Source organism: Asparagus officinalis, chromosome 7, assembly GCF_001876935.1.
Source record: "Asparagus officinalis chromosome 7, Aspof.V1, whole genome shotgun sequence".
Lineage (NCBI taxonomy): Eukaryota > Viridiplantae > Streptophyta > Magnoliopsida > Asparagales > Asparagaceae > Asparagus > Asparagus officinalis.
Genome location: NC_033800.1, coordinates 43,321,890 through 43,334,566, shown reverse-complemented (window position 1 = coordinate 43,334,566; position 12,677 = coordinate 43,321,890). Strand labels below are relative to the sequence as shown.

Here is a 12,677-nt window from a genome sequence, read left to right as displayed (position 1 = left end):
GACTAATAATCCCGTGTGTTTTAAACATCAAATTTTGCAAAACCGACTTTTTTTTTTGCCAGTCTTGGTGAGCTGACAAAAAAAATCGATTTTGCTAATTATTTAATAAAAATGTTATTTTTATTAATTATTTATTAAAAAGGGTCTATTTTTAAAAGTTCTCCTCGTATATATCACCCTCTATCTGAGGTGTCTTGATAGAATCTCTATTCGCCGCATATTTCATATGCCAGTTCAATAGGATTGAGTCTCCATTTTCTTGCTAGGGTCCATCATAGTCTAGCAGTTGTTGGGAGAAAGGAGACAAAAGAAAATGCACATCCTCTCCAACCAAAGAAATATTCTATAAACTGACAATCATTTATATTCCTCTCCTAATAGGTTAAATCTACCTATCACAATAATGGGATAAGTTAGGAGCTGCAATAACTGCAATCTACGAAATGCTTGAATATAAGTTTCTGCATTGAGGATAAGAAATTTCTTAAGCAGAAAGTGCAGATCAGCCCTGATCAAACCCAAACAAAATATCCACCTTGCATCATCAAGTTTCATATTAAAATTTGTCTATGTACATTTTCCTTCGCGAAATTATGTACAGGTTTGCTAAAGGAACACAAATCTCAGCATGATGTGTGCTGATGACAACAAATATGGCAATTTAGCAATAGAAAGTGCAGATAAACATCAACCGAAACAAATTGTTAGGGATAGTTATCATCCTCTCCAGTATCCTCAGGCTAACCTCCTTTGTCTAGCGTTGCCCATATGGGAAACCTGCACAATTATGGAAATTATGTATCTAAATACAAATATCTTGGCTAAATTTGATGGAAGTGTTCTCGTGACTTACAATGTGAGATTTCCATTCTCCTTTGCTCTGCTCAACTCTAGCTGGAGAATTAGGCGGGCTGCGTACATGACGGAATATGTGTACGAGGACAGCAGCATCAAGAGCAGCATATTCCATCTGCAAATAAATTATCAAACCCAATATAATTTGTTAACTATTATGAACTATCAATGATTTCTGAAGGACATTAAAATTCTCTCCAATCATTTTTGAAGCTATCTTGCTGATTGTCTTGACAAGTATGAAATTATATGAATTTGTTCAACAAGCTATAGCAATGGATGAACATGTTATGGAACGTGGCATCTTGAAACCAATCATTTGCATTAGCTTACCTGATTCTGACTTAGGGGTCGTTGCTCCCAATTACTATTCCTTCTTGTCTTGTTCAAACCAGCACCCAATATTTTCTGGTTAATGACCAAATAGCACAAAATGAGCTAATGTCTTGACATATAAAATCTAATCAATCATCGGAACTTCCATGGAGAAAATCATTAGTGAATGAAATCAAAAAGAAAAAGAATAGGGTAAATTTCACAAAACCACCCTTAAATTCGTCACAGAACAAAGCTAACGGAGCTACTTCTACCTTTCATAGTTCCATTCTAACTTTAGGGGGGTACTGTGAAGCTTCCTTTTAAGTGTGGGCATTTTTTGAGACAGCTCCCTTAACTTACAAAATGTCACAAACCCCTTAAGTTTTGTCAGAAAATCCACCTAAACTAACACCATTGAGGGGGTTTTCTGAAAGAACGGTTGAAGTTGAAGGCTGTCTTCTGAGAACCCCAAAACATGGGGTTTCGTGACATTTTGAAAGTTAAGGGGGTTATTTGAGAAATGCCCACACTTATGCAGGATCTTGTGAAATTTAGCCCCAAAAAATAATCATGTATACTGCATAAAAATAAGGATATTATAATTCAGATTACCTGAGCTAAACCAGAGAGACCACCGCTACGCTCATTGAAAAGTTTTTGAATGTCAAGCAGCATTTCATAGTACCTAAAACACTCAAGCTCTCCATAAGAATGAGATAACTGATGAAGATCACATTGCAAGTTGTAACCTGTATGAGCAAAGTTTTCACAGCCATCATTCAACAGATTCCACTTTCATTTATCAGAGGGGGAAAAAGATATGTGACTGCAATTTGAAGTATCTACCAAGCTTCAGAATGTTGGGTGAGCATAAGATTCGGCTGAAACAGTTATTTAATGCTTTTGGTTCGTCTTGATACAACTTTATCAAGTCAAAAATGAAAGCTCGGTTCTCAGATGCAACCTGCATAATGGATACCTGTAACACAATTTGTGCAAGAGCAAGTTAAACAACCATAGGATTTAGCTACTATAATTAAAGCTGACAACAATTTTCATTTATTCCCTGTACTTACAAGAGATTGTACTAGCCCTGATAATTGCAATATAGTGCACCAGAAGAATCAGACTATCAGCAAATATCTAAACTGCAACTGCTAATGTATTACATAAGAGACATCGACAGAGATACCAGCACAGATGTCAACATGGCACTACTTAGGAAAATTTTGTAGCATAATAGAAAGTAAACCTTGTATAGGTTTCCCATGCTAGTTCAGTTTATATCATGCAAACTCAACAAGTCTTTTTTTATGTTGTTTTCTTGCTAACCTCCTGCATTGATAGAATTAATAGCACATGGCCACAATTTAGTTATTACTTTCTCACATCTGATTGTGATTAAGAAAAATTATCATAATTCAGTGTCACTAAAATCAAACTAGTCCTTTCTCACCTAATGCTCCAGTTTTAATACTCTGTCCTTCGGGCTTAATTGAAGAAACTCTCACCTGATGGGCAGTTCAAGTGACCATCAGACAAAGGTCACTGCAGCATTGTATTTTTGGTATAAACATATGTATATAAAGGCTAAAGGTAGGTCAAATATAATGATACTCCCAAAGAATTCCAATAACAAAATTTCAATCATTTAGAGATTTTAGCCTTCCTCTCAGTTCTTATTATGAGGTAACCAACAATAGAGAGGAATATCAAATTGGAGAAAGGCAGTATTGATGCTTGAAGAATACATTGTTCCCATTTCTGAAAGCACCTTTGCTGTCCTGAGAATATAAACTTATACCCTTCAATTCTCACCACAACTTCCAAGTCTGGTGCAAGGGAAATGGCTTTATTACTATCAAAATAATCCATATTCAAATCCCAACTGCCATGCATTAAAATCGTATTTTTGAAATATACTATGGCATAAAATAGTTCAAGCTTCAGCAACGAAAAGTCCATTTAAACTCTGAGGATATAGAGTACAAAATTATAATTTCTCGAGTCTCACCACAACTTCAGGGTTATGGTTCGGCGGAAGGTACTTTAGGAGATGTGATACGATCCTCATGAAATATGGGTATTTTTTACTATATTTTCTTAACAGTCATAAAGCCACGTGTAACTAAAAGTTAGAGCAGCAACAATGCCTTGAACCAAAGTTTTGGGTCGTTTGCACAAATACTTCTCTTCCATTGAAAACTAGTAAGGGTAATTTCCTATTGTAAAGTAGTGCATCTTCTGGTTTCTATCCATCTTGATTTACACTTGTTTTTTGTCCTTGTTTCTTCATTAACTGCAACATAATTCTTGTGAAATTTGAGTATTTTGACTAAATTTTATCTTGACTAAATATTTTTGATAGTCACAAACGCCACGTGTAGCTAATAGCTAGAGCAACAACAACAACGCGTTTAACCAAACTTTTGTGTTACTTGCACTAATAAATCTCTTCATTCAAAGCTAATGCGGCAATTTCTTGGGCTAAATTGGTTTCCATCCGTCTCAATTTACACTTTGATGGGTATTACTGTGATCAAGTAGAGCATCCTCGGTTTCCATCTGCCTTGATTTACACCTACTTCAGTCCTTATTTCTTCATTAATTGCATTCTGATAGCTCCTCGCAAATGACATACTTATTAGTCTTTATTGTGCATGTTCAAACCATCTCAATTGATTCTCCCTCACTTTGTCAATAATTGGAGTTACCTCTTAACTTCTGACAGATGCAGAATTTTTTTTAATTAAGTTTAATGCAATGTTGCCTATCCTTATTAGTATCCTGACCTATAAATCATTGTGGTATTATAGCCCTATTATAAAATTCTTCCTACAATCTGATGGGTATTACTGTAATCACATAATAATTCAGAAGGAATTCACAACGTTAATCAATTTTTTAATCCTAAGAATCAAGTTCTCCTCGATTTTCCTATCACGATGAATGGTCACCCTAAGCAGTAAAATTAACAATTTCCATGTACTTATCAGCTATCAAGATGCAAAACATGCTCACTATCTAATACATATCTACTAAAATTACCATTTGCAATCATCATAGTCTAAATTATATTGTCTTGCTCAGTACCTCTTACAGTTCTACTAAGATTACTAGTTCCAATCATCATAGTCTCAACTTATCTCCATCACCAGACATAATATCGGGAGCAAACAACATAACTGCGAGACCTCATTTCAGTAGTGCCTAATAAGTTCCTCACATAAACTAATGCAAAGAGATAATTACTTAATATCAAAACCCATGGTAGGTTAATGAACTTCGTCTGGCCTCCAATTGTGTAGGCATTCATATTGCTTAACCGTACAAATCTCAAACTACATGAATAATCATACTAGATGCTCCCCTTCAGACCCTTCCTCCACCTTACAACTACTGCATTGTCTCACTAGATCCCTATCATAAGCTTTTCTTAATGTGATTAAAAACCATAAGATCTCTTTTTTCTCCTATATCTTTCTATCATCTCAGTAAATGAATATATCTCATGATTTCATTCTCGATAAAAAAAATGAAGACATGTTTCTCTTCTTAGTCTTCAGCCAAAGGTTCATCTTTCGTCTCATAAACTTGATTCATGAAGGTGTGTCCAGATTTGTATTTTATTTATTCTATAGATATATCAAAGTACTTATCCATCATTTATTGCCTTCTTATAATCTATAATTTTGTGGAATAAGTTTGCTATTTTTCTTAGTTCTCCCCCCAAAGCACTTCCAAACTTCGAAAGGAATGTCAACCAGTAGCCCTCCCATTTTCCATTTTCTTTAAAAACATATTTAGCTTCACTTGAATAGACAAGAGGGAAGGGAGAGGGATGATTGAACTAAACCTAAGGGGAGAGGATGCTGACGGAGAGTGCGTGATGGAACTAATTGTGTTTGGATAGACAACTAGGGGATGGAGAGGGAGTGAGTGTGATGAAACTAATTAGTATTTGTTTAGAATAGAACATGGAAAGAGAAGGGAGGAAATATGACCAATTAACTCAAAATCCAATCCCTCCCCTTACACTCACTTTAGGAGGGTTAAGAAAGTGGGTGAATTTGCTACTTTTTAGCCATCCATTCTCCTTTCCTTACTAATTAAAAACTGTAACCAAACCCAAAATTTGGATGATTAGCACTGAAACCATCCAATTCCTTCCCCTCCCCTCATCAAAAAACCTGTCCAAACTCACTGTAAGCGTTTAAAAAAAGAAAAGAAAATAAAGGCAGTTCCTATTAACGATTGGGCAGTCTAGTTCTAATTGTACCTTAAATTTCAACGGAGATTCTCATCATTTAAGAAAACTTTACCTATCTTTAATATATAGTAACTTTGTCTCTCCCATTTCCCATGTTCTGTAAAGTACGTATCCTTTATTTACTGAACATCTTCTTAGTATCTATAATTTCGTTACGCTCTTAGTTCCTCCCCCCAAAAGTGCTTCCAAACTACATAAGGAATACCATCTTCTTAATACCTATAATTTCGTTACACTCTTATTTTGTTATAGCTCTTCTGTTTTTTCATTTTCTTTAAGGGCCTGTTTGGTAATCAGGATTTCATTTCAAATACTGTATTTGGCCCAATTTTATTGTTTGGATCCAAAAGAATTTGAATACTAGATATTGGCCCAAATACATTAACATTTTAAACCTATAGCAAGCCCATAATTCTAAATCCCAACCAGGGGGCTGTCATTTGCAATTCCATCGTTTCTTCTCTCTCCACTTCCGCTCTCGTGATCTGCCCCCGCCCGCTCTCGCGATCTCTCTCCCTCCCCACTTCTGCTCTCAACCGCCGCCGACGGCGACGACGACGTGGATCGGCTCTCTCCCTCCCCACTTCTGCTCTCAACCGCCGCCGACGGCGACGACGACGTGGATCGGCTCTCGCGATCTCTCTCCCTCCCCACTTCCGCTCTCAACCGGCGGTGGTGACGACGACGAGGAGATCCAGTTTTACCTGTAAGCCCTAATTTCACCTCCGGCGACGACGACGATCATCGATAATGGTGAGAACTTGATCCTCTATCTCTAGTTCCACCGAAACCCTAAATTCTAGATTCAAACTCTATTCTCTCGATTGATTTCTCTACCGAGCTCCGTCCCAGTGAAAATTACAATTACAAATCTACTAAATGAGAGATCCGAGTGATGTAGCAGGTCCAATCTCTTCTTTGGTTACAAAATTTAACTCCAAAAAGCAGTTGTCAGTGAAAAGGCTTACGTTCCCTTTAGTAATTGCTTTGAGAGGTTGTGATATGTTCATGTTATATTCATTTAATATTGTCGATGAATTACCCTGTCTATTAAGTTTATTTGATTTATTGCCTCTCCTGCAAATGAATGTGTGGAGATTGCCTAGTGTTTTATATGCCTTAGCGAAAGATAATTGTAAACAGGATTATCCTTTTAGAATGCTTCATATTATGGAGAAAAAATTTCATTTGTTTACTTATAAAATTGAAATTGTTCGAATTTCAGATTGATGTTGGTGAAATTATCGCTATTAACTGTTAAGTTAGAACTTAATGTTAACCAAAGAGAAAATAACATGAAAATAGTGGTGGCTGAATACTCAGCCATTTGTGATCCTGAGTTGTATACATTAATCGTATAGAGTGAATATTAGCCATAAAGACTGACCCAAATATAGTCTATTAGAGATTATGTATGTTTGTATGTTGAGGTCCACATCTGTTCTAGATTTCGTTTAGTAATTCTAAAATTTTAATTCTTTTCCTTTACATTTACTCCATGTTACATGGTTTGAATCTATCTCTTAGATAAGTATAGTTTTACACATTAAATTTTGATGATGAAACAGCTTAGAAGAAAATGTCAGACCAACAAAGTTTACATGGTCAAAGGAAACATGCAAGGGAAGAAGTAGGTGAAGATGATGAAAAAAAACTAGTTATCATAATTGTGACTTTCATAATAATGGTAGTTGGAGCATACCGTCATAGAAAAAGGTCTAGCATCAAGGAGATAACATGGAGTGAAGATGTACGTGCTCATAAAAGAGCCCTCTAGATGGACACATTAATGAATGATACAATATGTTGAGAGTAACTACGTCTTAATAGGCGTTGTTTTGAGAAGTTGTGTGCTATTTTACGATCTAAAGGGGGTTTGGTGACTTCTAGAAATGTCACGGTTAGAGAAGCTGTGGCATTTTTCCTACATGTTATTTCTCATAACTTGAAGAATCAAACTATTAGAGCAATCTTTTTTCGTTCCGGATATCTACAACACATGTTCATAAATCTTTGTCTTAGTATGTATTTGTTTGATTTTGTCCAAATCTTCGGTGCGGGTAGGAAATTTGATGTTGTCACCTGGGTAACCTGTGACCTATGAACAAAACTTGGACATTATTCCAAGTTGAAAACAGATAACAAAATCACCTAAATTTTAAGGTTATACATGTTGTACTTATTTAAACAGCTACTTATTGACGATCATGTAAGATGAATAAGGTTGTAGCTGCTCCTCGATCGTGCTCCTTGTAGAGTGGCTTCAACTGTCGAGAGTGACAATTCTCCCTAATTAAGAAACTAATTTAGTCATTTGTATATTGGCCTTAGCTTTAGTACTTAGTTAATTGGTCTTTCAATCATCTTTATATGCTTTTTGACTATATATGCTTTTTGTGTGATTGCGGCAGGAGATAGGAGCACAATTTGCATTGTATACGCTGCTTTTAGAGGGAGTCTCAATGGCTGCCAGGCGCAATATTATTTGCATTATACTTCTTTTGATTTCAGAAACTAGCTAACTTTTTTTATGGCTGTCAGTGTACTATGATATCATCCGTTTAAGCAGGATATTAATTGTCCTGTTGATGGCACAATGATAAAATTGCAGGTATATCTTTACAAAATCCTGTGAAAACGCAACTAACAATCAAGGGCCTTGTGCTTCTTATATCCCGAAATATATGGTGTTGTGTTACTAGATTGTCTCACTATGTTTTTGTATGTTCTCATGCTTGCATAGGTAAATTCAGATGCCAAGGCATATCAAAACAAAGCTATTGAGAATTGGGGTGATATATGTGTGTTAGTGGGCACCGATAGAGCAACTGGCGAGGTTGCAGAACAAATTGATGATTCTATTGCAGCTATGGATATGGAAGGTGCGAAATAAGGGGAGAGCTCTAGAAGGGTGAATTCTCTCTCCTCCCCGTTCTTATGAGTGTGGTTTCCTTGCAAGGTAGCTGAGCAAGCAGTAAGGCGACCGCGCCGGTGACCAGATCTCGCTTATGGATCCTCCTTTCTCCGGTGAGCCTCTTTTGTTTTCTCTACTTTTCTTATTTTCTATTATTGGGTATGTTCTTTTTTTTATCTCGATCTGCTAGATTGGATGGAATTTAGGGGGAATTATCAACTTGGGTGTGAAAAAGATTTGATTTTTAAAGATCTTGTGAGGTCTTTATTCAGTACTTGATTAGCTGGGTTAATGGGTCTGTTTGTGAGTCGAAAGAGTTTGATGATTCTCTTTCTGTATAATCTGGGTTTTTTCCCTTCTTATTCTTACTGCGAGACGAATTTAGAGTTCTGGTTTTATCTCTTTTTGAATAAGTTTATGCATTATGTTTGAAATTAATCTTCAATGACATTTGTGCATGGATTTGGTATTAGGATTGGAGCTGTAGTTGTGGTCTAAGCAACTATAAAGAAATTGGTGCGTGTTGGGTTTAAGAAAGTCAACTCTTAGGTGGATGATTAGTTTATGTTGTCTTTTAATCTACTAAATTTTTATGAAGTTTGCCTATTTGTTAATGTAAAGTGAAATATGGTTTAACTGTTAATTTAAGATGAATACCTTGAGGATAATTTTATGACTTAGTTATAAACTGCAGATGTCAGGTAAAGCATGTTTTCATTGTGTAATTTTATCATTAAGTTGCTCCTCATTAAATGTAAAATAATAGTAGGGTATATGATGAAAAAACATAAAACAATGGGATTGTACAGGAGTGGCGACATGAAATCAGTGAGTATCCAGAATGGGGTATATGCAGCAATAGTCCCATATTTTATCTGCAATTTTCATTTTTAAGTCTTGGGGGTTTATATGCTAATAGATTATTTCCATGGTTATTTTTCTTTTGTTTTCTTGAGATTCCTTTATAGTATCACACTTTAAAATGGAGCTCATTTGGTCTTCTTATTGTTTCAGGTGATTTAAGACCTCGCAAAGCAGGACCTCTTGAACTGGGGAGAGAAAGCTATAATAAGAAATACAAAGCAACAGTGTATAAGCATTAGAAAGAAACTCTTATTTGAATCAGATGCAAAAGTTTTAAAGAAACGAGAGCGAGAGCAATTTAAGAATGATAATGTATAACGGGGAAATATTAACTAAAATTGTAGCTCGAACATATTTTGGATCTCTAGTTTGTTGAATTGTTATATGCAATATTTGAAGTTTCTACTTTATTTATTGTTTTGGTTAGTGGTGGACAAGTTTACGAAGTTTTATTGATGAATGATTTCGGTTATTTTTATGATGATTATTAGGTGAACTATTGACATCACTGCATTCGAGGTTTTAAAGTATTTAATCTATATGCCTTGTTGGTTGGATATGTACTATACTATTTGAGGCATTTATTTCCACCAATTTCGATGCAAACCTTATATAATTTGAGTATTTTATTTCTAAATTATCTTCGAGCTACAATTTTAGTTTAGAAATTAGAATTCTACTAGATGACAAACAACTCAATTGAAAATTTTAAAATTAAAATTCTAAAGTTTGCCAAACATGAATTTCAAATTGAATTCTGGAATTTAAATTTGGATGTTTCCCAAACGAAGGAATTGAATTTGAAATTCTGGATTTCAAATTTCAGAATTCAATTCTGGAACTTGAAACCAAATTCTCGAATCCAAACGCAACCTAAAGCATATTTAAATCACTAACCTATTTAAAAAAATAGAGGCAATTCCTGTCGATGATTTGATAATCTAGTCACAATTCTACCTGAAATGTTCATGGAAGATTCTTATTGAACATTTAAGAAAGTAACTTCATCATATCTTTAATATGCTGTTCTTTAAAGAGGGTTCTCAAAATGAGGATGAAATTGAAGAAAGATGGAGATATTTTCATGAGAATCACAAGAGAATTTAGGGTAGAAAATATTTTTTCATGGAAAAAAGAGTACAAAATGAGGATGAAGTTGAAGAAAGATGGAGATATTTTGATGAGAATCACAAGAGAATTTAGGGTAGAAAATGTTTTTTCATGGAAAAAATAGTAGATATTGTCAAAGTGTATTAAGCGACTGACAATGTGGTAAAAGTTAGAGAAATAAAGAAATCAATGGCATAACGTGTACCTGTCTCTCAAGCTACACAACCTTCCAAATAATTTATAAATCATAAAAGTTAATGTTAATAGCAGCTTGAAAATCAGGGTCCAAGAATTATCAAGGAGATTCAAATTGTATAAACTAGAAAGGAAACGCAGTTATAAACTATGCCAATTCCCATATGCAGTTTGGCTTGTCAGTTCTGCAAATATATACCTCCAAGATCCATTACTATCTATTAATGCCTAAAGATCTTTCACTACCATTAACTAATATCTAGAGTCTAGACTACCTCCAATAAAACAGAGTGGAACTAGAAATAAAGTCTTCCTACTAACAAGTTTGCAACATTAAATAGAAAAGTAATAACTTTGTAATTGCTAACATATCTTTTTAACTTTTATATAGTTGTGATTGTAGCATTTCATAATTTTTGCTAGATATATGTGAATCGAATAAAGGGAGAATGGATATACAACGTATACATCACAAGCTTAAGACCTTGTTTATTGATAGTCATGATTTAAATCCTGGATAGCATTGGAATTGGGAACGAGCTAATAAGAATTCATTCAAAGGCCCAAGTTGGAATGTGATAGATTGGTCAGTGTCCTACAAACCCAAGAAATATAAAAGGGAAAACCCTAATGGTGTTTGGGGTGCAAATATGTTACCCATTTATCCTTTCATCTCCTTCCTCAATTTGAAACTAATCCCACACCTTGTATCCCTTCAATCTAACTCAAAGGACCAGCCTGAATAGGTTATTCTTTCCACTAAGCCAATCAGATATGAAACATCCCAAGATTCCCCACAAACTTCGTGGCGTTTCATACCAACGCAGATACGGTACAATTGATCCCTTTACGCATCAAGTTACACTTAATTTTGTTTTCAACTCCTAGCGACAAGTATGCAGAAATAACTTAACAGCATATTTTTGCCTCCCTGATTGTGGAGTACATTTCTTATGGGACCAATGCTTTTTAAGTGTTATGGTATGTGGCCATCATGTGAGCCATCTTCATCCTAAAGCCTAAAACCATCACAGAAAATTGCATGTATTGACGAAGCTACCTTTTGCTTTAAGCTAGAGGCGTCCAACCCTTATGGCCACTCTTTAAATCCCCAAACACAAATCTTTTTTATCTCCCTACTCAAATGGGACAGAATTTCACGCTTTTCATCCCTTTTTATTGTGCTCAACTACAGTTTGACTATTTTCTCATTTTCACTAGGTCGACTTGAGAATAGAGACTTAAGGACACACTATTTAGAATCTCCAAAACATAACTCAAGATATGCCCACGAGCAAATGGACTAATTTATAGGCTTTGAACCTAACTTGGAGCCGGAAAGGAAAAATTCTACATATATTTTGGTTCCAGACTTGCAGTCATGTTATCTCCCTATTCAACTGGGACAGAATTTCACACTTTACATCCCTCTGTATTGTGACCAACCACTACTTAACACTTTACTCATTCCCAGGAGGTGCACTGGAATGTGAGAACAATTTCACCACCACGCTTATTTTTCTTATTCAATTGCCTCCGGCATAGCTGATAGGCTGTTAAAAGCCAGACCTAGGCTTGACTTCAGTGTGTGTGTGTGCGCGCGCGCCCATGCGTGCTGCACTATGTCCTTTATCATTATCTTCCTACTTCACTTCAGAATCCAGATCATTGTGTTATTCCTAATGAATGATTCTAGATCTTTTGCCTAGTTCCTTGTCCCTCTCTACTCCCATTATTTTGATCCGTCACTTGCACACACTGTGACGTGACTTTAGTCTTTCTTATACATTATAAGTTGATTTTGAGTGCCTATATATCACCATGGTGTTCTCAAGCTTCTGAATAAAAAATTAAATAAACCTTGGAGTATCAAATGTAAACCATCAGAGCACAAGAAGTTTTTTTTACCAAGATGAATAACATATGCTAGAAAGAGGATTGTTCACTGGTCTATGACCAGAAATAAGCTTTAAGCCCAAGCAAACTGTGCCTTAATCATTCACTGTCACTTATTCAATCCCTAGCACAATTTATTGAAAAACAGATTATCTATTTAATCCTGTGCAATCAATATGACAAGGGCCATCTCCGATATCCGAGCTTCCTAAAGCATTTGCCACACTAAAACTCTTTTGATGTAATGATATTGCT

The 12,677-nt window shown here is 35.4% G+C and overlaps 1 protein-coding gene across 2 annotated transcripts in view; it reads right to left on the bottom strand.

Moving 5' to 3' along the window:
• The window catches only part of LOC109849927, a 31,367-nt gene continuing 19,205 nt past the window's right edge, over nt 516-12,677 (bottom strand). Inside the window, exons 7-11 of one of the 2 annotated variants that reach the window (XM_020419806.1) lie at nt 2,020-2,152; nt 1,786-1,922; nt 1,189-1,263; nt 854-970; nt 516-777 (exon numbers count right to left, since the gene is read on the bottom strand). In XM_020419806.1, the coding sequence (XP_020275395.1) occupies nt 736-777; nt 854-970; nt 1,189-1,263; nt 1,786-1,922; nt 2,020-2,152 (504 nt within the window). In that variant the 3' untranslated portion in view covers nt 516-735. The remainder of the gene's footprint in view (nt 778-853; nt 971-1,188; nt 1,264-1,785; nt 1,923-2,019; nt 2,153-12,677) is intronic. The other variant, XM_020419805.1, reaches the window with a different exon arrangement.